The sequence below is a fragment of the Cricetulus griseus genome, chromosome 2 (assembly GCF_003668045.3).
Source record: "Cricetulus griseus strain 17A/GY chromosome 2, alternate assembly CriGri-PICRH-1.0, whole genome shotgun sequence".
Classification (NCBI taxonomy): domain Eukaryota; kingdom Metazoa; phylum Chordata; class Mammalia; order Rodentia; family Cricetidae; genus Cricetulus; species Cricetulus griseus.
Window position 1 is genome coordinate 221470340 of NC_048595.1, and position 26632 is coordinate 221496971.

The 26632-nt window shown below is 38.9% G+C and overlaps 1 protein-coding gene across 2 annotated transcripts in view; it reads right to left on the bottom strand.

The window, feature by feature from the left end:
• Window positions 1-1597: 1597 nt before the first annotated feature.
• Taf4b (TATA-box binding protein associated factor 4b) overlaps window positions 1598-26632 on the bottom strand; it is a 115193-nt gene continuing 90158 nt past the window's right edge. The window contains exon 15 of one of the 2 annotated variants that reach the window (XM_027404368.2): window positions 1598-5864. In XM_027404368.2, coding sequence (XP_027260169.1) covers window positions 5697-5864 — 168 coding nt within the window. In that variant the 3' untranslated portion in view covers window positions 1598-5696. The remainder of the gene's footprint in view (window positions 5865-26632) is intronic. The other variant, XR_004768374.1, reaches the window with a different exon arrangement.

Sequence of the window (26632 nt, forward strand, 5' to 3'; positions counted from 1 at the left end):
AATTAAGAGGGTAAGAACATAGGAATTGAATGGAGTGATAGATATGAAACTGATAAAAATGGACAAATCTTGAGAAGGGAATAGATGCCCTGGATAACCTACAAGAGAATAATTTTGGTGTGCCATTTTACTGTTTCAATGTGCCCTATATGTTTCTATTGTTTTCAATAAAAATATGGAAGGAATAGCAATTACTGCTTCCATCCCTACAGGGAACTTAGTAAACAAAGTCATAAACGTGGACATCTTAGTTATGGTTTCTATTGTTGTGATGAAATACCAAGACCAAAAGCAATTTGGGGAAGAAAGGGTTTATTTGTCTTCTATTTTCAGAATCACATTCTACTAAGCCAAGGTAGGAACTCAAGTCAGGCAGGAACCTGGAGACAGAAGCTGATGCAGAGGCCATAGAGCGCTGCTTATTGGCTTGCTCAGCCTGCTTTCTTATAGAACCCAGGACCACCAGCCTAGGGATGGCACCACCCACAATGAGCTGGGTCCTCTCACATCTATTACCAAGAAACTGCCTTACAGGCTTTCTTTGTTTCTCTTTTTTTTTTTTTTTTTTTTTTTTTTTTTTGAGACAGGGTTTCTCTGTGTAGCTTTGGAGCCTATTCTGGCACTCACTCTGGAGACCAGGCTGGCCTTGAACTCACAGAGATCCGCCTGCCTCTGCCTCCCGAGTGCTGGGATTAAAGGCCTGTGCCACCAACGCCCGGCTAAAACTGCCTTACAGGCTTCCTAACAGCCCCATTTTATGCAGGCATTTTCTTAATCCAGGTTCCCTCCTCTTAGATGACTTTATCTTGTGTCAAGTTGACATAAATTTATCCAGAACAGTGGGTAAGGGTTGTGACAGTTCATCTTAATTGTCAACCTGACTGGACTTATACTCACCATGAAAACACACTTCTAGGCTTGTCTATTAAATATTTTCAGAAATTTGAAACTGAGCAGGGAAGATCCATCCTAGATATGAGCTGCTCATCACACCTGCTGGGGGGGTCCTGACACCAGCATTCACCTGTTTTCTGACTGCAGATACCATATGACCATCTTTTTTACATTCCTGCTACCATACCTTCCCAACCTTGATGGATTGCTTATTTTTTACACCATGAGCAGAATAAATCCTCCTTGCATAAGAAACCTCTGGTTGGGTATTTTGTTGCAGGAACAAGTAGCTAATACAAGGATGAAGCTCAGTGGTAGAACCTTTGTATGGTAAGACTCTGAGTTCAAATCGCAGCACCAACGCACACACACGGGGGGGTGGGGGGTACACCTTAGATGGCTCTCTGTATTAAGTAATACACTCAGGTTAGTGCATTTAGCCAAATGCAGTAGTTAGGCAGGATGCAAAGCTGCGTCACTTAAAAATCTCCAAAAAGCATTACTCCTGCATTATGTTTCCTACTATATGTGATATATTGGTCTGAGTGGTTTACATACAATCACAATCATTTACTAAATGCTCACAGTCACCCCATAGGCCAGGTCTTTTTTTTTCTTTCAGAGAGAAAACAAAAGTAAAGTAAAATAATTTGCCCAAGGTACGTGTCGCAGGCTGTGATAAAACACCATGAGCAAAAGTAACTTGAGGAGGAAAGGGTTTATTTCAGTTTACACTTCCACATCACACAATCCATTACTGAAGGCAGGAATAGGACAGGAACCAGAGGCAGGAACTGAAGCAGAGGCCATGGAGGAGTGTTGTTTACTGACCTGCTCAGCATGTGTTCTTACAGCACTCAGGGCTACCACCCCAGTGGTGGCACCACCTAGAGAGCTGAACTGTTCCACATCATCAATCAAGAAAGTGCACCACAGGCTTACCCACAGGCAAACCTGGTAGGGGAATTTTCTGAATTGGGGTTCCCTCTTCTAAAAAGGACTCTAGCTTGTGTCCCGTTCACACAGAACTAGCCAACAGAATTGTCTGTGATTAGTAAGAGACCAGAGCCACAAGTGTGAAACCTTTGTTTTGCTGTGACAATTGATACTGGCCAACTGAAGCTGAGATATCAGCAGTGATTAAGAAAAGACTGGCATCATAGAGGTGAAATCTTCTGGAACTGTTTCCTCTGGGTCAGCACACAGAAGCTGTGTCCCAGAGGCATCCAGGGATGTATCATGTGCTGTTAGCTGATGTTGATAGTATAAGAGTCACTCAGGTGGTACTGGTTTTAAAGGTGTGAAGTGTTCATGGAGAGCAGTTGAGTCTTGGTACTGTGTGGGAGGGCTACAGTTCCTGAGGAGATTCCATTGGTGAAGTTACAGACTTAGTTGCTGTAGAGACCCAGGATAGAAGGGCTCATGGAGAGAAGTTGAGGCCTGGCACTATGTGGCAGCGTTAGAGTCCTTAAGGAGAGGCCATTGGAGGCTACTGGCAAAGATACAGGCTAGTTGCAGAGACCCCAGTATTTGGGGATGACAGTACCATGGGACATCCACCAAGGACTTGCTGTAGAGTGGAGCCAGCTTAAACCTATGAGACAAACTATGTGTGCTGCAGACTAGGCAATAAACTTAATCAACATAACCCCTCACAAGTTTTCCCAGAAGACTGTCTCTGACATTGACAAATGAGACAGAGTATCACAAGGCGAATGGTACAATGTAAAAACTCTCCACTAGGTTATATTCAGACATGTGACACAATTTTCCCTCTGTAGAATATAATTATAACTTTTGAGGGCAAATTTGTAGACACACTTAACTGATTCATTCTACAACAGACAAAGTGATAAAGTCCAAATCAGTGCAATCAGAACCTTGGGTTCTGTTACTTTCCTAAAAATTATGCCTTAACATTGATTGCTGTGTTTTCTGCTGGAACCATGACATCACTAGTATAAAGTCTTAGTTCTAAATAAATTTCTCTTGACAAAAATTCTAATGATACAAAAGAGTCATGCATCATAAGTTTGGAGAGTTTTATAGGTTTCAAAAGTACTTATTGGGTCACTGAAATGGCTCAGCAGGTTAAGGACACTTGCTGCCAAGCCTGATGACCTGAAGTGATCTCCAGTCCCACATAATAAAGACGACTAATTCCTGCAAGCTGTTCTCTCACCTCCACATGTTCATGCCTATAAACATAAATGGATACACACAAAATAGAAAAATATTGTCAATGTTTCTTTTGAAAAAAAGACTATTGAGGCTAGGGAGGCGACTCAGTGGGTAAAAGTGTGGCTATACAAACTTGACAACCTGAGTTGGATCCACAGCACTCACATAAAAAAAAAATTCAACACTCACTAATATTGTGTATTAAAGAAAAACACATCTTGAATCCAAATCTACCCCAAAGCCTCTATTTTGCCAACTGTGAGGAAGAATATCTTGTACATAAACATTTTTCTTTGTGTAATACACACTCTGCACCACAGGTTTCCAAACTTAAAGGCTCAGGAACTGGTTTCGTGGTTGGAGTGCCTGCTGTGTGACCATAAGGTCCCAAGTGTGGAGTCCCAGCACCCATGTAAAAAGCCATGCTGGTACGCTCCTGAAATCCCAGAGCTCAGAGGTGGGGACAGGAAGATCCAGGGCAGCTGCTGGCCACAGTGAGCTCCAGACTCAGTGAGACCTTGTTTTCAAATGTAAGATAGAGAGGTGAGAGGAAGCTATCCACACATAAACCACACATTGTGTATATCACAAAAAGATTTTATATCAAAAATTTTGAAAAAAGAGTATCTTGTTAAGAAACTCAATGGACCAAGAAAAGCTCTCATAATAACCATGTTTAGCTTTCTTTGTGAGTCAAATAGCAGGCAAATTTACAACTATTGCAAAGGAAGTGATAAAGCAACTTAGATCTAAGTGAGATTCCAGAACCAAATGTCCACAGTCCAAAATAAATAAGAGACTCACTGCCAGGCAGATCCGAGTCCTCCAGGGACTGGCTATTAATGAAACTGCTACAAAGTCAGTGACTGAGCAAAGTTTTGTGTTTTGCTGCTTTTTTTAATCATAAAATAATTATTTTAATGGTGTATTTGAAATAATTTTAAACATCTGACCAACAAGATTACACAAATGTGGGAGCATACTGCACTTTACAAAAAATAAAGCTAAGCATTTAAATATACAAACAACTTTGGGTATAGATTTCTTGTTAAGTTACTTTTTTTAACATATACACAATTTACGGCATTTTACATAACTTGCTAAAACAAAAACTGTGGCTAATTAAACTCTTAACAACAGTAATAGAATATGGCCGTAACAGACCCCATGGGAAGAACAGGATGGAGAGTGATATACTAGAGGTGTTTCCCCTGAATCCTTCCTCTAGCATTTTCCTGTAATTAGCTTCTGGGAGGGTGTGGCATTCTTTCGATATGCAATTTCAATTCCACTATTTTTTTTTTTAATGGGAGAGCACAAATGCAGTCCACTATTATTTTTTTCAATTATGATCTACACAGGCAGATTCTAAAAACTGGGGGGGGGGTACTTTAAATATCAGCTTACTCCTCAGAGAGTGGTGCATAATGTGTTGCTCACATTTAGAGCCACTTCCCTAAGGGTGAGACACTGAAAGCACCTCTAAGTAGACAATCTGAAGGGTGTCCTAGAATATTTTTGCTAGCAGTTAGAAGTTTTGAAAAGCACTAGATGCTTAAAACATAGGGTAAATGGGAGATTCTTTACAAAAGAAAGAAAGAACTCCATTTTAAAACATAGGGTAAAAGGGAGATTCTTTACAAAAGAAAGAACAAACTCCATCTTGGAAATTAAAATAATACAAAAACAAACTGTCCTCTTCTGAAATACTATAACTAAATGTTTGTCAGGTTTTCTTCTTTGGTTGATCAATAATTTTCTTTTTCCATCACCAAAACAAGGACCAGCTTTGGCATTCCAAGTGCAGCCACCCTCCCTGGGCACACAGTACACAAATCTGTTTCATAATGCTGTTTTCATTTTTCCCCTGTCAATTTGAATATAAGGCCTCCTCATATCCCTTCCAGTACTTTCTAGTTTTTACATTTTTCAGTGAGGTATATGAGTAGCAATTTCAGTTTTAAAACTTAGCTAACAAGGATTCCCCTTACTAGGTATCAGAAACAGTGCAGTGTGGGGAGCCAGAGTCAGCAACCTCAGGCACAAATGGTCCCATCCACTCTATTTGTAATTCTAGCTCAACTAACACAAGTTGAAACTGACCCTACTGTGTGGTTTGTCACACTTCAATTCCAGAAGGTAACTGTCACAATTAGCTAATTAACTTCTAATTGCAGGCATAAAATCTAACACTAGGAGACAGGTTCAGTATAAGATACATTCTGACTCTCCCTTTCTCCTACATCTAGATGCAGCCTGTATCAGAGGGAAGCACCTTATTGCTATGGTGTAGAAAAGAAAACAGAAAACGAAAGTGGTAAGAGGGAGCCCATAGCTGCTGTAATGCAGGTGGGAAGGTGATACTTCTATATATAAAGTATACTTGGTACTGACTTTCAGGAAGCATCTGAATTCTCATCTGCAAGAACCCACAGGACATACAGACAAGATGTAGGAAAAAAAAAAAAAAAACTTGTCAGTGTAAACAGAGGTCTTCCATACTGGTGACTATTTTCCAGAGTAAATTTCAGGACAGGACAACAGTGCTCTCTATATCTTCTTTGGCAGTAAACAGTGAGCAGATGGATGGATGGATATGGATGGATGGATGCAGTGAGTGATCACTTTAGAAGGGCAAGGTATAGGGCTCGAGAATACTTCATTTCTCTTTCCTGCTCCATACAGAATATCAAGTCCCTGAGGCAGATTCTTGTGATTCTTGGACGAAGCAATGGTTTGGTGGCTGTTAGGCTGGATGTCCCAGAAGCAGAAGGGTTATCTTTGAAGCCCTAAATGGGGGATGGGAGGGGGAGAGAGAATTGGTTAGTTTAAAATAATGACAAGGACTCTCATAAAGAAAAATCTGTTTCCTGTGGCACATAGGAGCCCACTGTCCATTGGGAAGGTATTATGGAAGGCTAAACCCACTGGGGTCATGACATGACATCAGTCACTCTATCTCTTGGCCTGGCAGCAGCCTCTGAAATAATTTCTTCTCTTCCAGGTGCTCTTTTGCTCCACTCCCCTGCCCCTTCCAGGTTAGACTTCCCACTTGGAAGATTTTACAAACAACTTCAAAGTGATGGATGAATTTATTTTGATCATGGTACTGATGAAGGGTTACATAAACATAAAACTCCACTATCTCAAAGGACAACAGTCTTTTGTGCATCAACAGGAAGACTAAACATAACAAAAGCCCATTATGGCTCATATCTCATCATGCCACAGTGCCAAAAATTCTTAATGGCTCCCTGGTGACCAGAGCATCACCTGAAATTTTGTCTCCTTTCTTTCATACAATATTACAGCAAGGTCTGTGAGGGCTATTTCCCACGTCTCAAACCAAACAGGAAAATGATCCTGGCCTGGTGAAGTCATGTGTCCTAAGCCTCACAGCAAGGTAGAATAGAACTCCATTTTTACTTTGATCTGAAATTAACCACTGTGCTATGCTCTATTATTTATTGATAGTGCCATTCTGGTTTCCTCCAATCATACACTTCCTATCCTCTTTTACAAGGACGCTAGCATGTTTCTCTGCAATAGGATATTTCCATACCATCACAAACCAGCAGAAGCTTTCGAAGCACAATGACTACTATTTATAGCCCCCACCCCCAACTTTGCAAGTGAGGCAACAGCATGATTATCCGTAACATTTTGTTTTTGAAAAGGGGTCTCACTATTTAGCTCTGGTTGGCCTGGAACTTTACTTGCCTCTTGCTCCCAAGTGTTGAAGTATTGGCATTAAAGGCAATGAACTACTACACTTAACCTAACAATATTTTCTTAACGAATTTACTGATTACAAACAGAACAATCAATGTAAGAATTAAATTCATCCAAGAATAAACTAAAACCCAGTACTCCTGCATTAAGACAGTTTCCTAAACACTGACATCTATGCATTATTATGCTAACTTTTTAATTTATTATTATTATTTTGTGGGGTAGAGGGGTGGCACATGCATGCTATGGTATATATGTGTGGGCCAGAGAACAACTCTGTGGAATTGGTTCTCTCCTAAATTTATGTGGGTTCTAGGAATCAAACTCAGGGTGTCAGGCTTTTGTGGCAAATACTCTATCCACTGAGCCATCTTAATGTCACTTTTTTAAAAATGAAGATAACAGCAGTCTTACTAGCTATGACATCTATGAACCACATGAGCAACCAGCGTGGCATGGTAACCCTTTGGTTGTAATAGTGCCATGCACACCTTGGCAGTGATTGATCAACGGCTCTCTAATTGGACTTCAGACTCACTCGACAAAAAGGAGATCATGCCTGGTACTGGAAACCTAGCTGACTACTCATTGCTAGTAAAATGGTGGGTACTGGAGGAGAATCTACCATCACTAATTTACTAAACTAACATAACCCCTAACCACAATCCATAAACATTTGTCAGTCTTCATCCCTCATCAAGGAAACCTCTCTTTGCAACAGTCAGAGACCACTACAGAAAGCCACAACCAATAAAAATGCAGAGTTGTAGAGCCCTGTCCCGATAGACACATCCACAACACAACTGAAATTCCACCCAAGGCTCAAAGATCATTACAGAAGAGGGATTAAGTTTGCTGTGAGATTGAGTCTTCTATTAATATCATAAGATATACAAATAAAGTCCCACCAACATGACCACCCAAATGTGAGGAAGAATGGAACATGCCAAACTGTTTAGGGAAAAGCCCATGAGGCCTCAACCCAAGAGAAAGCACCATAGGCAATTGAGGAAAGTATATGCCAATTAATTGTCCAGTGCCAAAGGGTCAGTCCTGAAAACATATATACAAGTAATATATGGATTCAACAGGCTAATTTAGCAAGGTACATGCATGTATAGAACACACACACACACACCATATACATATATATATATATATATATATATATATATGAATGAAGCAGGTGGATCTCTGAGTTTGAGGCCAGCCTGGTCCACAGAGCAAGTTCCATAATAGCCAGACAGAGCTACAAAGAGAAACCCTGTCTCAAAAAACCAAACTAAATAAATTAATAAGTAAAATAAAAATATTTTAAAAGGAATTATTATTATTATATTATTATTGTGTATGTGTGTGTGTGGTACATATGAGTGCTGATGGCTACATACCATATTAAATGTGTAGATGTCAGAGGACAACCTTTAGGAGTAGGTTCTTTCCTTCTATCATGAATTCCAGGAATCAAACTATGGTTATTGGACTTGGACAGTAAGCACTTCTACCCTCTGAATCATCTTGCTTGTACCAAACAAAGAATGATTTAGAAGGATAATTGTATAAAAGTAAAACTCTTGGTCAGTGACCAAGCCAGAGGCCCTGAAGCTGGGAGAAGGAGAGAGCCTCAGCAGCTGAGCAAGAGGCCCAAAAGCATCAACAGCAGTGACTTCCAGTCACTATCTTAGAAGTGCCTCTGGGCATGCTGAGAGACAGTAACAGTGCTGCAGTAGGCCACAGCAGGAGACAAAACTATCTAACCACCTGAGCCTTGGTCTCAGCCCCGCCTACACCTACAGGAGAGATCACCACAGTCTTGGCCCCGCCTACCCCTAGAAAAAAGACCATCTGAGCCTTGGGCCCATCACACATGAAGGAGTGATCATTGGTGATTCAACCGTACCTGCACCTGAAGGAACATTCAAGGGAGCAACAGTCCGCAACTATACCAATTGGAGGAAAGGGGCTGACCTGAAATACAGACTCTACCTGTACCAATTAGAGGAAGAGATGGATAGAGAACAGTGTAAGAATACACTCAACAATACAAAGAGCAATACAGCACTACCAGAAACTAATGGTAGTAAGAAACCAGCTGGCGTAGCTATCCTAATATCTAACAAAATAGTCTTCAAACTAAAATTAGTCAGAGAGATACAGGTCATAACATATTCATCACTGGAAAAATCCATCAAGATGTAGTATCAATGCTGAACATCTATGCCTCAAATACAGAGGCACTCACATTTGTAAAAGAAACATTACTAAAGCTTAAATCACACATCAATCTCCACACAGAAATAGTGGGAGACTTCAAGATTCCACTCTTACCACTGGACATGACTTCCCAAGCAGAAACACAACAGAGAAATAAAGGAAATAACATGTTACAACTCAAATGGGCCTAACAGACATCTATAGAACATTCCACCCAAACACAAAAGATTATAACTTTTTCTCAGCACCTTATAGAATCTTCTCTAAGATTGCAAACCTCAGCAGATACAAAAAAAATTGAAATAATGACCTGTATCTTATCGGATCACGTGGCTTAAAGTTAGTATTCAACAAAAACACTAATTGCAGAAAGCCCATAAACTCATGGAAATTGAACAATGCTCAACTGAATCATCACTGGGTCAATAAAGAAATTAAAGACTTCCTCAATTTAATGAAAATGACAACACAACATAATGAAATGTATGGGACACAGATAGCAGTGGTAAGAGCAAAGTTCATAGCAATAAGTGCCCACATGAATTGAAGAAGCTAGAAAAATCCTACACTAATTAATGACTTAACAACTGAAAGCTCAAGAACAAAAAGAAGCAAACTCACCCAGAAGGTGTAGACAGCTGAAAATAATCAAATTGAGGACTGAAATCAATAAAATAGAAACAAAAAAATAGAAAGAATCAATGAGACAAAGAACCAATTCTTTGAGAAAATCAAATTGACAAACTTTTATCCAAACTAACCAAAGGACAGAGACAGATTATTCAAATTAATAAAATCAGAAATGAAAAGGGGGACGCAAGCCAACAGCCAACATCAAATTAAATGGAGAGAAACTCAATGCAATTCCTCTAAAACCAGGTACAAGACAAGGCTGTCCACTCTCTCCATACCTCTTCAATATTGTCCTTGAAGTTCTAGCTAGAGCAATAAGTCAACAAAAGGAGATCAAGGGAATACAAATCAGAAAGGAAGAAGTCAAACTCTCACTATTTGCAGATGATATGATAGTCTACATAAGTGACCCGAAAAACTCTACCTGGGAACTCCTACAGCTGATAAACACCTTCAGCAAAGTGGCAGGATACAAGAGTAACTCAAAAAAATCTGTAGCCCTACTATATACGGATGACACATTGGTAGAGAAAGAAATCAGAGAAGCATCACCCTTTACAATTGCCACAAACAACATAAAATACCATGGAGTAACACTAACCAAAAAAGTGAAAAACCTGTACTGTAAGAATTTTGAGTCTCTAAAGAAAGAAATTAAAGAAGATACCAGAAAATGGAAAGATCTCCCATTCTTGGATAGGCAGGATCAACATAGTAAAAATGGCAATCTTGCCAAAAGCAATCTACAGATTCAATGCAATTTCCATCAAAATCCCAACACATTTCTTCACTGACCTTGAAAGAACAATTCTCAACTTTATATGGAGAAACAAAAGACCCAGGATAGCCAAAACAACCCTGTACAATAGAGGAACTTCTGGAGGCATCACCATCCCTAACTTTAAGCTCTATTACAGAGCTATAGTCCTGAAAACAGCTTGGTATTGGCACAAAAATAGACAGGTAGACCAATGGAATAGAGTTGAAAACCCTGAAATTAACCCGCACACCTACGAACACCTGATTTTTGACAAACAATCCAGATATATACACTGGAACAAAGAAAACATCTTCAACAAATGGTGCTGGCATTTGTTGGATGCAAACATGTAGAAGACTAGAGATAGACCCAAGTCTTTTGCCCTGCACAAAACTTAAGTCAAAATGGATCAAAGACCTCAACATAAACCCAGCCACACTGAACCTACTAGAAGATAAAGTGGGAAATACCCTTGAATTAATCGGTATAGGAGACGGCTTCCTGAACATAACACCAGTAGCACAGACACTGAGATCAACAATTAATAAATAGGACCTCCTGAAACTGAGAAGCTTCTGTAAGGCAAAGGACACAGTCAGCAAGACAAAACGACAGCCCACAGACTGGGAAAAGATATTCACCAACCCCACATCTGACAGAGGGCTGATCTCCAAAATATACGAAGAACTCAGGAAGCTATTCTCGAAAACACCAAACAATCCAATTAAAAAGTGGGGTACAGAACTAAATAGACAATTCTCAATAGAGGAATCTAAAATGGCTGAAAGACACTTAAAAAAATGCTCAAAATCCTTGGCCATCAGGGAAATGCAAATTAAAACAACTCTGAGATACCATCTTACTCCTGTCAGAAGGGCTAAAATCAAAAATACCAATGACAGTTTATGCTGGAGAGGATGCAGAGAAAGAAGAACACTTCTCCACTGCTGGTAGGAGTGCCAACTTGTACAGCCACTTTGGAAATCAGTATGGCGACTCCTCAAGAAAATGGGAATGAGTCTACCACAAGATCCAGCAATTCCACTCCTAGGCATATACCCAAAAGAAGCACATTCATACAACAAGGACATCTGTTCAACCATGTTCATAGCAGCACTATTTGTAATAGCCAGAAACTGGATGCAGCCTAGATGCCCCTCAACCGAAGAATAGATAGAGAAAATGTGGTACATTTACACAATGGAGTACTACTCAGCAGGGAAAAACAATGGAATCTTGAAATTTGCAGGAAAATGGATGGAACTCAAAGAAACCATTCTGAGCGAGGTAACCCAATCACAAAAAGACAAACATGATATGTACTCATTCATATGTGGACCTGCTTTATGATACATAGTAGTGACCGTGGTTTATCAGAGCTGTTTTTAATGATGTTGCTCAGAATGGTTTCCTTCCAGATGATGATTGAGAAGCTAATTAAAAAAAAAAAATGGTGCCAGGTACCACAAGAGTAACAGAACTGTACTGTTTTTCTAGGATTTTGTTTTTTATTTTTTTATTTTATTTTTTTAAATGGAGAGTGATGGATGTCTCTACAATTTTGTTCAAATGACTGCAGAACCTGGAAAAGCTGTTGCTGCTATTGATGCATAACATACTGCCATTATTGGTATGTATATATATGTATGTATATGTATATACATATGTATATATGATATATATATATATATATATATATATATAATTTGAATTTTTGGAAACTTAAAAAAAAAGAAAGAAAAGGGGGACATAACAACAGACATTGAGGAAATCCAGAGAATCATCAGATCATACTTCAAAAACCTCTAGTCCACAAAACTGGAAAATTGAAAGGAAATGGACAGTTTTCTGGATAAGTACCAAATACCAAAATTAAATCAAGACCACATAAACAAACTAAATAGACCTATAACGACTATGGAAATAGAAACATTCATCAAAAGTCTCCCAACCAAATAAGCCCAGGGCCAGATGGTTTCAGAGCAGAATTCTACCAGAAATTCAAAGAGCTAATAACAATACTCTTCAAATTGTTCCACACAATAAGAACAGAAGGAACACTACCAAACTCTTTTTATGAGACTACAGTTAACCTGATACCCAATACACAAAAAGACACAATTAAGAAAGAGAATTACAGAATAATCTCCCTCATGAACATTAATGCAAAAAATACCCAATAAAACACTGGCAATCTGAATCCAAGAACACATCAGAAAAATCATTCACCATGACCAAGTAGGCTTCATCCCAGACATGCAGGGATGGTTCAACATATGAAAATCCATCAATGTAATCCACCACATAAACAAACTGGGAGAAAAAAATTACATGATCATCTCACTAGATGATGAAAAGGTCTTTGAAAAATTCAATACCCCTCCATGACAAAGGTCTTGAAGAGATCAGGGCTACAAGGAACATACCTAAACATAATAAAAGCAATATACAGCAAGCCAACAGCCAACATCAAACTAAATGGAGAGAAACTCAAAGCGATCCCACTGAAATCAAGAACAAGACAAGGCTGTCCACTCTCTCCATATCTATTCAATATAGAATCCAAAGTTCTACCTAGAGCAATAACATAACAAAAGGAAATCAAGGGGACACAAATTAGAAAAGAAGAAGTCAAACGTTCACTACTTACTGATGATATGATAGTATACATAAGCGAAACCAAAAATTCTACGAGGGAACTACTCAACTGATAAATGCCTTCAGTAATATTGTAGGATACAAGATTAACTCAAAAACAAAACAAAACAAAACAAAAATCAGTGGCCCTCCTATATACAGATGATAAATGGGATAAGAAAGAAAGCAGAGAAACATCACCCTTTTACAGTAGCCACAAATAACATGAAACATCTTTTGATAACTCTAACCAAACAAGTGAAAGACCTATATGACAAGAACTTTAAGTTTCTGAAAAAAAAAAAAAGTTGAAGAAGACATCAAAAACTGAAAAGATCTCCCATGCTCTTGGATAGGTAGGGTTAACATAGTAAAAATGCCCGTCTTACCAAAACCAATGTACAAATTCAATGCAATACCCATTAAAATCCCAGAAAACATTTTCCACAGACCTACAAATTACAATACTCAACTTCATATGGAAAAACAAAAAAACCCAGGATAGCTAAAACAATCTTGTACAATATAGGAACATCTGGAGGCGTCACCATCCTTGACTTCAAACTCTATTATAGAGCTACAGTAATGAAAACAGGTTGGTATTGGGATAAAAACAGATAGGTAGACCAATGGAATCAAATCGAAGACCCTATCATAAACTCACACACCTATGAAAACCTAATTTTTGACAAAGAAGCTAAAAATATAGAATGGACAAAAAGAAAGCATCTTCAACAAATGGTGCTGGCATAATTGGATTCTACATGTGTAAGATTGCTAATATATCTATATCTATTCCCATGTACAAAACTCAAGTCCATATGGATCAAAGACCTCAATATAAAACCAACCACACTGAACCACATAGAAAAGAAAGTGGGGAGAAGCCTTGAACACATTGGCACAGGAGACCACTTCCTAAATAAAACACCAGTAGCAGAGACACTGAGAGCAAAAATGAATAAATGGGACCTCCTGAAACTGAGAAGCTACTGTTTTTTTTTGTTTTGGTTTTTTGGTTTTTCGAGACAGGGTTTCTCTGTGTAGCTTTGGAGCCTATCCTGGCACTCACTCTGGAGACCAGGCTGGCCTCGAACTCACAGAGGCCTGCCTCTGCCTCCCGAGAGCTGGGATTAAAGGTGTGTGCCACCAACACCCGGCCTGAGAAGCTACTGTTAATGCAAAGGACACGGTCATCAAGAGAAAATGGCAGTCTATAGAATGGGAAAAGATCTTCACCAACCCCACATCTGGCAGGGGGCTGATCTCCAAAACATACAAAGAACTTAAGAAACTGGTTAAGAAACTGGACATCAAAAGACCAAATAATCCAATAAAAAAATGGGGTTCAGATCTAGATAGAGAACTCTCAACTGAGGAATCTCAATCCACTGAAAGACATTTAAGGAAATGCTCAACATCCTTAGTCATCAGAGAAATGCAAATCATCTTACACCTGTCAGAATGGTTAAGATCAAAAACATGAGTAACAGCTCATGCTGGCTAGAATGTGGAGTAAGAGGAACACTCCTCCACTGCTGTTGGGAGTGCAAACTCGTACAGCCACTTTGGAAATCAGTATGGTGGCTTCTAAGAAAATTTGGACTCAATTTACTCAAGACCCAGCAACAGCACTTTTGGGCATATACACAAAGGATGCACACTCACATCACAAGGACATTTGCTCAACTGTGTTCATAGCAGCATTATTCATAGTAGGTAGAACCTGGAAACAACCTTAGATGCCCCTCAACTGAAGAATGGATAAAGAAAATGTGGTATTATTTACACAATGGAGTACTACTCAGCAGGTAAAAAAAAAAAAAAAGACAGCAAATGGATGGAATTAGAAAAGGCCATACTGAGTGAGGTAACCGAGACCCAGAAAGACAAATATAATATGTCTTCACTCATAAGTGGATATTAGATGTAAAGCAAAGGACAACCAGCCTACAGGCCACAACTACAGAGAACTTATAGGACCCTAAGAGAGACATACATAGATTCCAACTAGCAAGGGAAAATAGACAAGTTTCCTGAGTAAATCAGGAGCATGGGGGGGAGGCAAGGGGAGGGTAGGAAGGGAAATGGGAGGAAGGAAGGGGAGTGGGAGAAAAACCTATATAGCTCAATAATAAAATGGCAAAAGGGGGGGGGGCGGCTGTGGGCAGGGAAAAAGTAAAATCTTAATTTCATTGTGTATGTGTGTGTTATATTTAATCAAAACTCTGGGTTACAGTCCATCATAGCAGGGAAGCCACAGCAGCAGGGCCTTTAGAAAAATGGCACAATGTATTATATCCACAGACAGAAGAAAAGAGTTACAGATATGTCTATGCTTTCACTCAGCTCACACTAAGCATTATACTCTTGCACTGTTTGGATCCCTTTCTTAGGGAATGGTACTGCCCACATTGTACGTGTCTTTTAATCTCCAATAACATAATCAAGATAATCCTGCACAGGCAGGCCAGTCTAATCCAGACAATTACTCATTGAGAATCTCCAGATCATATAAATCTTTTGCCTTTTATTTCATTTCAAAACTATATTTTGTTTTGAAATTATCTTCAGGGCTGGAGAGATGGCTGTGGTAAAGGCACATTCAGCACAAGCCAGCCTGGAGACTTGTGTTTGATCCCTGGAACCTGTGTAAAAGCAGGAGAGAACTAATTTCACAAAGTTTTCTTTTGACTTCCACAGAAGAGTAGGGCATGAACACCTACACAAGTGTATCATGAATGCAAACACGACAATAAATTAATTTTGTAAAACCTTAAAGTACAAAGAAAAAAACATTTGATAGGATTGGCAACTCTGCTTCATCCACTCAAGGCTTACACAATGGTACTTAGGTAACATGGGAATCAAATCTTCCCATTCTGTTTTAACAACATTGTGTTTTAATTATTTCCTCCACAATTTTTGTTTTGCCAATGTAGAGCATGGTATGTAAAGTCTAAAAAAAAAAAAAAAAAAACAGTCAAAAGCAGGTAACCTAATTCCATGCACAACATTTTCAACTTTTGAGGGTTATACCATCCTAACCACATCTGTTCTCTCATTGGGTTGGACAGCCCATGAGGAAAAGAGGATTGTTCTCTACACCACCTACAGTTCAGGGTTCCTGCAGGTTCAGAGCATAATCTGTCTATTCCAAGTACTAAGCTATGACCAAACAAGCATGGGAGTCCAGGGTGAATTATCTGGTGTCTTTCTTCTCTGCAAGCCTTGCTACTCAGGTATGCAACAGACAGTACCTTACTACTGTTGATTACTGCCACTGAAGTATTTTTGTAAGATTTCTGTAAGATGATCTCAACAACTCAGCTTTGGAAACAATAAATACATACATTAGGATATCAGTAAAATTTATTATTGACAGTTTACAAGAGTTAGAATTATTTAAAACTTCAATGCATTCTAAAGAAGTACTAATTCCAGGCTTGGTGGCACACACCTTTAATCCCAGCATTTGGGAGGCAGAATAAGTTTCAGTACTACACAGAAAAACCCTGTCTTGTAAAAAAAAAAAAAAAATTACTGAAAGAAGGAAGGTAGGGACAAAGGAAGGATGGAAAGGAGGGGAGGGAGGGTAGGTGAGTGGGTGGACGGATGAAGGGATGGGTAGGTGGGTAGATGAATGTCATATAGTTCAGGCTAGCCCCCAAATAACCCTGCAGCCAAGGATAAACATTGAACTTTGATCCTCCTGTTTGTACCTCCCAGGTGTTAGGATCACAGATGTGTGCCACCATGACTGGTTTATATGGTGGTGGGGATCAAACCCAGGGCATTTTCAGCAAGCTGCACATGGATTTTACTTACCTAACTACATTTCCAGCTCAGAGCAGGGTTTTCTTCAGCCATAAATGATCTATTATTGACAATTGTAAATCTACACAAATTTAACAGTGTTCACACCAAGCATCTTCCTGCAACCAAGTTTACCATCTTATATAAGTTTTTAAATGACTCAGAAACACTTAGAAATGTCATTTTTACCAAAAGTCACATGTAGTGAAGTAAGCTGTAACAACTGAGAGGACCCAGGACACAAAGGAACACTACTGCCTGTGTGGTTCTAATTTTGCCAAGTCTCCATACAGGCAAGGCTTCAGGAGTCAGGCAGTGAGTTTTCTTAGACAGCAAGGAGCAGCTAGAAGGGCACAGTAGTTTTCTAAAGTTCCCATGATGCTTCCTTCTTATTCTGACCACTAATTAGGTGGGTATATTCCCCACATAAAAATTTAGTCAGGTTATGATTTGATTTTTGTTCCCTTTGCACCAGTGTTGCAATCTGATAGAAAATTAAACTACTAGCAAAAAAACAAAATCAAAAACAAAAAAACCCCACTCATCTCTGTGGGAAATTTTAAGAAGACTGTTAAATGTAAAGAAAATAGATACAATCATCTGGTTTAAGGAACAAAGGGGTCACAGTTCATGTCTGTTATGTGACAAGCTCTTCCAAGGGGAAGAGCTGCATACAGCTGGTAGCCCAGGGTTGAATAGGAGGTCATTCTAACACGATACAGCAGAAGGCCTGAGGCAACATTATAAATGAAACAAACCCCAAGGGGCATTCCACAATTTATCACAAATATCTTTCATAATTCACAACTTCACAAAGGTGATAGCATTCTCTTCTCCCCAAATCCTGACTGCCTTAGAAAGTCAAATTCTTGAATCTATGTGCAAAAAAAAAAAAAAAAAAAATTCTATCATTTTTATAATTGGGATAGTTAACAATAATGACTGGTTAGTTTAACAATGGCAAAGCCAAAATAATCAGATAATTCTTGGTTATCAGATGAAAATTTATATCCATCAACACCAAACCTGCCTCTTGCACCAGTTTTCTTTTTCTTCCATGCCACCAGCTCTTTCCCCCAAAATTCACTCAGCTCTCTAGGGCCAAGGCTGAATCACTAATGGGGTTGAGGAGAGTATACAAGGAAAAAACAGGCTTTTACAAAGAGTGCATTGTTTATTTCTAAAACAGAAGGATTCCTAATCCACTTCTCAAATGAGGATACTCTTTAATACTGACTCTTACTAAGATGAAAAAATAAAATGGTGCAACACCTAACTCACCAAATGCTAGCCAAACTTAGTGTCAGCACTCTCTAGAACTACAGACCAATTAAACTTGCTTCACTGATTTGTTTGATTGTATCACTGAATAAATTCAAACTTATTTCTACCTATAATAAAGCAGCAGGTATCTTTTCTTTTTATAAGGAGAAAGTAGTTAACAGCTTTAGATATAGCATCATTTAACAATGACTAAAAAACATCCAGTCATCCAAATTTTTATTCCCATCTACATAATAGAGCAAGCAGTATAAAATAAAATCTGTAAAAAGTCTTTCAACTTTTCCTTAAGTTATATTACTGCTACACCAAGTTAGAAGCAAAACAAGAGCTGTGTGACCCACATGGCTTCAAGAGTTCTGCCACAGGTCTCCTCACTTCATATGGGCCTTTATCCAAATGTTACCACCCTTGCAGAAGAAGAGCAGAAAGATTCTGAGAGTCAGGGTCAGGGAGAACTTGATCAAAACAGTGTCTTCTGGACATGACAGGGTCACTGCACTCATGAACTCACAACTACTGTGTTGGTCAGGAAAACAGTGGAGTGTGGCTCATGAGCTGCTTACAACAAGCAGAGAAGCTACTGACAGCTGATGGCTTCTGAGGGAGGGAGACTTAGTTTAAGGGTGTGGCCCTAGTAATCAAGCATGCTCTAGTGGATGGCCCAGCATATGTTAGTGGATGGGTAACCCAAATTGGACTTGGTGGGATATTAAAAGAGGACATGAAATTGGAAGGAGGCAGGAAGATGGGGAGTGAATTTGAAAGAATTAGGGGAAAAGTCATGGTAAATCTGATCAAAATGGATTATAAGAATTCATAAAATTCTAAAATAATTAATAAAAATATTTAACTAAAATGATGTCACCATCCAAAGTAACCTGGCTTCATGCCAAACCGCATGTGATCCAGATCAAGTATCTTGTCACAAGATACTGCACAGAAAAGACACTGTCAACTTCATAAACAACCTCAAACAAACTTCTCTGTGCTTCAGTTTCTTAAACTGTAAACAAGGGAACTAACAGCAATACCCCCATCAAAGATCTATAAGAAGATTAAATGAGAACATTTGGCACTGTGTTCGATCTCTAAGTGTTGGCCTTAATCATCTGAATGAAATAACTGGTCATTTGGGAGTCACTGACTGTTTAACAGCAGGTAGGAAAGAATATAACTTTACTCTAGAATTTTTCTCCTAATCAAATTTTACCACCTGTACCCTATTCTCTCAAGTTTTCACTAAATCACCAACTCACTAACTTAGAGAAATGATAAATGCTGTTATGCTCCTCTTCGTTTCTCAATGAACTGTTTAAATCTCAGTGGAACTTTCTGTGATTAAAGCTAAAAGGTAGACTAATGGCCACTTCCAAATATAGCTGGTGGACAATGGACATTTCTACAGACATCTTTCCTATACTTCTCCAATAACAACAGAAAAACTGCTATAATCTTATTAAACACTGTCTCTAGATGACTCTACACTGTTCCCTGAATTGGGAAAGCACAAATGTTCTCTGAACCTTAACAGTTAATCAAGCACAAAAGCTGGGGCATTTTTAATAGAAAGGAACTGGAAACAATGGTACACCACATTTCTCAGAGTCTGTCCAATTTATAGTAAGGCCCAGCGCCAAAGTCACTCTAACAGCTCTTATGATGGATTCAAGTCTTTGTAAACTCGGAGGAGGAAACAAAGGTTAGACACAGGAGTTAGGGATCAGAATGAGACCTGGTTCCATAATAAAAACTAAACATTCTCTATGCCCCAGAAGCAAGGATAAATGAGTACACTGGGACTGGCTCAGTAGATAAGAGTGAACAAGCATGAGGACCTAAGTTCAGATATCCAGAAGCCACACAAAAAAGCTGGGCATGATCATGTATATATACTTGTAATCTCAGCCGTGGAGGGAGGCATTGAAATAGGAGAATTGCTAGGGGTTACAAGCTCCAAGTTCAGTAAGAGACCCTTTCTTGAGGGAAGAAGGTGGAGAGTGATAGAATTCACCAACTTCTTCTGGTCTACATGTGTGCACATGCAGAGGTAAATACAACTGTACAGGCGTATAGCACCACCCCCATATAAATAAATGAATTTGCTGCCTGACCCAATCCAACAGAATCTATACTCAAAAGACTAAGCTTTCACCTGGAGACACAAGTCAGTTGACAGAGTGCTGGTTCAAACCTTAGCACCACATAAACCAAGTACTATGGCTCATATCTGTAAATGCAACACTTAGATGGTGGAGGCAGGGAGATCAAGAGCTCAAGGTCAACCACATTGACACAGTGAGTTGGAGATGAGCCTGAGCTACACAATAACCTGTCTCAAATCAAAAAAACAAGACTAAGCTTTCTAAGCCTTAAAGAGAATACAGCAGAACTAATGAACATTAAGACTGACTGCCCTCTGCTGGTCAAGGCGAAGAACTTTTGAAGTCTATGACTTAACACATCAAATTTATTTTATCCTTGAGAGTTGTAGCATGGCACAGGCAGTCGACATGTCTGTCCCTGCCCAAGAATTTTGTCATTCTTAAATGTATTGCAAAAGAAGTAAAGAGATTTAAGTGGCACTGAACCACACACAGGCTCTGAACTCTAATTGCAGTTCTGAAATTATGTCAGCTACAAAGGAAATACACTGGTTGTCATATGAAGTAACACTCATCTTCACCTCAGGCCCCACTATTCAGTTTTCTAGCAAAGCTTCCAAATAAATAAGCTACATATATCGCACATTCAACATGCTCTGAACCATCATTCCTTCCCTATAAAGATTTCTACAGTCACTGAAAATGAAGTGTATGCAGGTTGACCCCTGTGCAGGGTTCAGTATCACAAAATAATTTAACTGGTATTAATGAGCAATGAAATCCAGCCAATAACAGTGTCTAGATGTTACCCTTCTAAGTCAAAATGTGCTGCTAGTCTCAGCTGTAAGCCAAACAAATCTAGAAGAAAAATATAAAGTTACTGGATGGTATGGTTATAAATATTGTCCAGTCCTCTAAAAAGGTGTTTTCTTTTTTCATCTATCCACTCTCACCAAGCTACCATCAGATGGAATTTATCCAAAACCACGGTCTTTTTAAAGACCTCTCCCTCCAACACACACATTTTCAAAACAGTGAGAAGACACTTCAGCTGGCCAAGTAATAAAACACATAAGAATATTGAATGTCTAGTTTCTTGAGTTCTATGTATTTTGGAGATCAGCCCTCTGTTTCAGGTTTTGTGAAGATCTTTTCCCATTCTGTAGGCTGCCATTCTGTCTTAATGACAATGTCCTTTGACTCTTAGGAGCTTTTCAGTTTCATGAGGTTCCATTTATTAATTTTTTATTTTAGTGCCTGTGCTGCTGCTACAGCAGCCTACAGAATGGGAAAAAATCTTCACCAACCCCACATCTGACAGAGGGCTGATCTCCAAAATACATAAAGAACTCAAAAAACTAGATAACAAAATACAAAGTAACCCACTTTGGTATATGTTTCAAGGATACTCAACCATACCACAAGGACACTTGCATAACTGTGTTCACAGCAGATTTCTTCTTAATAGCCAAAAACTGGAAACAACCTAGATGTCCCTCAAAGAATGGATAAAGAAAATATGGTGCATTTACACAATGGATTATTACTTAGCTGTTAAAAACAAGGACAACAGGAAATTTTAGGGCAAATGGATAGAACTAGAAAAGAGCATCCTGAGTGAGACGACTCAGACCCAGAAAGACAAACATGGTGTATATTCATAAGTGGATATTATCCATAAAGCAAAGGAGAAACATGCTATAACCCACAGACCCAGAGAAGTAACAAAGAGGGCTGGTGAGAAGGGTGGCTTGCAAGAATCTCACTGTGAAGGGAAAATAGAATAGAACATAGCCAGTGGATGCGGGGAGAGGCCTGGAATGGGAAATAGGTATGGGAATAGGAGGGACCAGGAGGGGGAAGGATGTAGTGATAGAGTACTGGGAGGGACACCTGGAATTGGGGGCATCTCTGGAATGAGCTAGAAACCTAGTGAAATATAAACTCTCAGAAATATATGAGGGTAGCCCTAGCCAAGACCCCTAGGAATGGTTGATATGGAGTCTGAACCAGCCATGTCCTTCAACCAGGCAAGACTTGCAATGAAGGGATTGGAACACCAATCCAACTACAAATCCTTCAACCTACAAGATGTGCTGGAGTAAAGATGGCACAGAAATTTGGGACTAACCAACGAATGATGGGCACAGTTAGAGAACCATACCCTAAGAGAGAGGTTCCCCCACCCCCGACCCCAGGGCCAGGACCCAGACAGAGGCTGGGTAGCCCAGAGATCTAAGAAAGAACAAAACACCAATGGTCAAAAAAAAGTCAATGAAATGATTCCTAATGATATCCTGCTATTCTCATAAGATTGCTACCTAGCCTAATTGTCAATCAGAGAGGTTTCATCCAGCAACTGATGGGGAACAATACAGAGACCAACAGTCAAACATTAGGTGAGTCTGGGGAGTCCTGCAGAAAAGGGGAGGAAGGATTATAGGACCAGAGGGCTCAAAGACACCACAAGAAAACTCACAGGACTAACATGGGCTCACAGAGACTTTACTGACAATCCTAGAGTCGGCAAGGGACTTACCTAGGCCCTCTGTATATGTTACAGTTGTGTAGCTTGGTCTTCTTGTGAGACTCCTAACAGTGAAAGCAGAAGCTGTCTCTGACTCTGATGCCTGCTTTGGGGAGCCATTCCTCCTACTGGATTTCCTCATCCAGCCTTAACAGAAGAGGAGGAGCCTGGTCTCACTGCAACTTACTATACCTTGGCTGGCTGACATCTATGAGGCCCACAAGTATCTGAAGAGAAACAGTAGGAGTGGTAGATGGGGGGGGCGCTAGAGAGGAGGGAAGATTGGGAGGAGAGGAAACTTTGGTTGGGATGTACAAACAAATAAAACTCCACATCAATATTCAAATAGCAGCCAACTCTGAAAAGACATAGCTTGACTGCCTCCTGTGGCCAAGTAAAAAAAAATACAATTTAGGACTTTCCTAAAAAACACTTGTCAAGTTTTCAGAAAACTCACGTAAACTATGTCTTGATCTGTTTTACATTTTGTTAAAAGTTCTTCAAAGAACTGATAGTGATGGAGCGCTAGTTTCATACTTAGAGAGTCATGAAGGCCACTATGCTGAACAACTAAAGAGGAATCTATTAATAGCTCTGAATGCATTATCAGTATAGCTTCATTTATAAGTTTATGAATTATAGTTGGTGAGCTGCATACAGGATAGAAAATGCTCCTAGAAAAAAATCTGGACTGACAGAAAAACAGAGAGCACTAGCAGTGGTGCTTTTCCATATATTCTTTACGAGCTAGAGCTACATGGCTAAGCAATAGCACACCATTACAGAAGTAAGTCAAAGGCAAAGGCAAAGGCAAAGGCAAAGGCAAAATCAAAGGCGGCAGCAGCACAAAGGACAGAAAGCATATGAGTGGTGGCTCACAAGGCTGCTACATAAAATGAACAATACTATCTTCAAGGTTGGGAACAGTCAAAGATACATATTGTACACTTATACAGATATAGATACCACTAAAAAGACAAAAAAAAAAAGCTCAATTTATATGGTATTCTTAAAGACCAACTATAAATAAAGACACAGTTAAGTTAGAAGTCTGTGTGTAGAAAAGACAACCCAAAAGTCCTCAGCATAAGAAAGCTATCTTAGCTATAATAAAGGAAGCAGACTTCCAAACAAAGAATATTTCTAGAAATGAGGATCATTTCATTATGACAAAAGGACAATTTTATAAAAAAGACATAATATTTTGCACCTACACACAAGCCATCTTATAATTGAAGCAGAAATTAAAGCAGAAACAGTGGGCACATAATCATAGAAGCCTACACCTGTTTCTCTCACAACTTTATGGAATTAGCACCTCCAGCCCAAAATAAATTGTTAGAAAACAGAGGATTACAGACACTCTACTGATAATGGCATAACTTCCATGTTCCTAACTACTCATCCAAACTGACCAACACAAATAAGCAAGCGTCAACAGATTTAAAAGGGTACAGTAAGGACATCTGTATGAAAAAAATTCAACCCACACCTAACACCAGACAAGAAAATGGCAAGACAGATCAAAGATCTAAAAGGAAAAAGTTAAAACCATAAAGCTTCTAAGAGGAAAAAAACTAACAATAACATAGTAAAATTTTAAGAACATGGATCAAACCGTTTTACTTTAATACAAAAAAAAAGACTAGTCATTAAAAGCCTTTGTGATAATTGCCTTCACTTCTTCCAAGTCAACAACGAAGTACATTGCTCAAAGTTTTAGGAAGTAGTACAGTCAGTTGAAAATCACTTAGATCTTTGGAAAGTTAAGCATATGACTTTTCTATGCTCCAATACTTTACATATCCACAAAATTACTTTTACAAGCATGTTCATAGCCACTTTATCTGCACTATGCAAAATCTGTAAACCAACCAAGTATTCAATGCATAAGCAAATTATAGTCTTCATACACTATACAGCTGTTCAGCACTGACAGGACTATTACAATGGTCAGTATAAATAGATCTCAAAAACATTGTGTGGAATGAAACTACTCAGATACAAAAAAGAGTTCTTAATTCCATAATTTCAATTATACAAAACTTTAAAGCAGGTAAAACTAATGTACGGCAACAGACATTAAGGCACTGGAAGCTCAATGGCTGATAGTTCATACTACTTTTGCAGAGCATCTGAGTTCAGTTCCCAGCACCCATTTTAGGTGGCTCAGAACTGTAATTCCTGCTCCAGATGACACCTTCTTCTGGCCTTGGAGGGCAGCTGCATTCACATGTCAATGTGCACATAGGCACACACAAAATTAATCAAAAATAAACCTGAAGAAAAGAAAAATTAAAACAGTGATTGCAAAGGGGGCTGCATGATTACATGCGTGATTACACTTTCGGGAAGATCATAAAAACTGTTTTATATCTTGATTTTAATAAATAATTTTAATAGAATCCAGTACATTTTTCTGTATATAAATTATGTCTCAAATCTATTAATAAAGTTCAGTTGATTTATTTAACTTAAAATTAAGATTTCAAAGGCATCCTGTCAAGGTGTGCCCAATGGAAGATGGTAACTCAGATGTATAGTATGGTGCATTTGGTACAAAAGTCTGAGAAGTTGGTGATGCTAGAATTTTACATTCACAAACACAAAAACAAACACCCCCATGTTTATTACAATACCTGAACAGAAAACTTACAAACTAAAAAAAACTATCTGGAAGATGCTAGAGTGTAGGTTGAGACAGTAGCTCAGTTGACAAAGTTTGCCTAGCATACACAAAACTCTGGGTTTGATCCCCTAGCACTGCATAAAACTGGGCTTGGTGGTGTACACCTGTAATCTCAGCACTCAAGAGGTGGGAGGATCTAAAAGTTCAAGAACATCCTCTAATATATAGCAAGTTGGAGGCCAGCCTAAGCTACATGAGACTTGTCTTTAAAAACAAAATAAACAAAAACCAACCTAGAATTTGGTTAACTCCTCCAACTATTATTCATAAATGTAACTACCTTATTTCTCAATGGGAATAACAACAGAATTTTGGGTGTTTTCAGTGGGTGGACCTGACCCCTCACACTGCTCAACGCTTCTTCACATTAGTGGAGCCTGACTACCAAATTCTAATAACATGTCTGAAGGAAGTCACGGCACCACAGTGACAAAGTAACATTGAGTTGTAGTGTCAAAATGACATTCCACACATCTCTAAACATACCACAGGAGAAGGTACTGTCCATAGTTGAGAATACTCTAAGCTAATACTCTAACCAAAAGCACATGCAAAAGAATCCTATTAGTAGACTTATTCTATCTCATCATTCTAATTCTAAAATTGAGGACATACACAGCAAGCATGCTTGCTTAATCTCTAAGGGAGAAAATAAATAATTTTATTTGCTATGTCTAAGATTGACCCAAGCAAATGAGGAATACTGGTTTTATTGACATTTCTAAGTAGAGAAATAAAATAAAACCAATAAACACATAAAAATGTTATTGGAAATTATAAAAAGAGTTCTTAATTGGTCTAGACAGTAAAAAGCCAAAGTCAGAAACAGAGGAAAATGCTGAGAGATCAGAGAGAAGGAGCAAGCCACAGCACACCTTACCTCCTAATTGTCTCAGGAGAGAAAAGAGAAATTTCCTGTTTCTCCCTGCTTATATCCTGTTTCTGCCCAGTCACATCACTTCCTCTCTGTCTGTACAGACCTGTAGACCTCTATGGTTAGCTAGTGGCAAGCTCCATTCTCTGACCCCCAGACAGGCTTTATTTGTGGAAGAACAATATCACCACAAAAAACCAAATTACTTTGTGAAATAAGATATCCAGAAAACTTGCTGAAGGACCTGTGTATGTGTAGCACTGGCTCAAACACACAAGCACATACATGG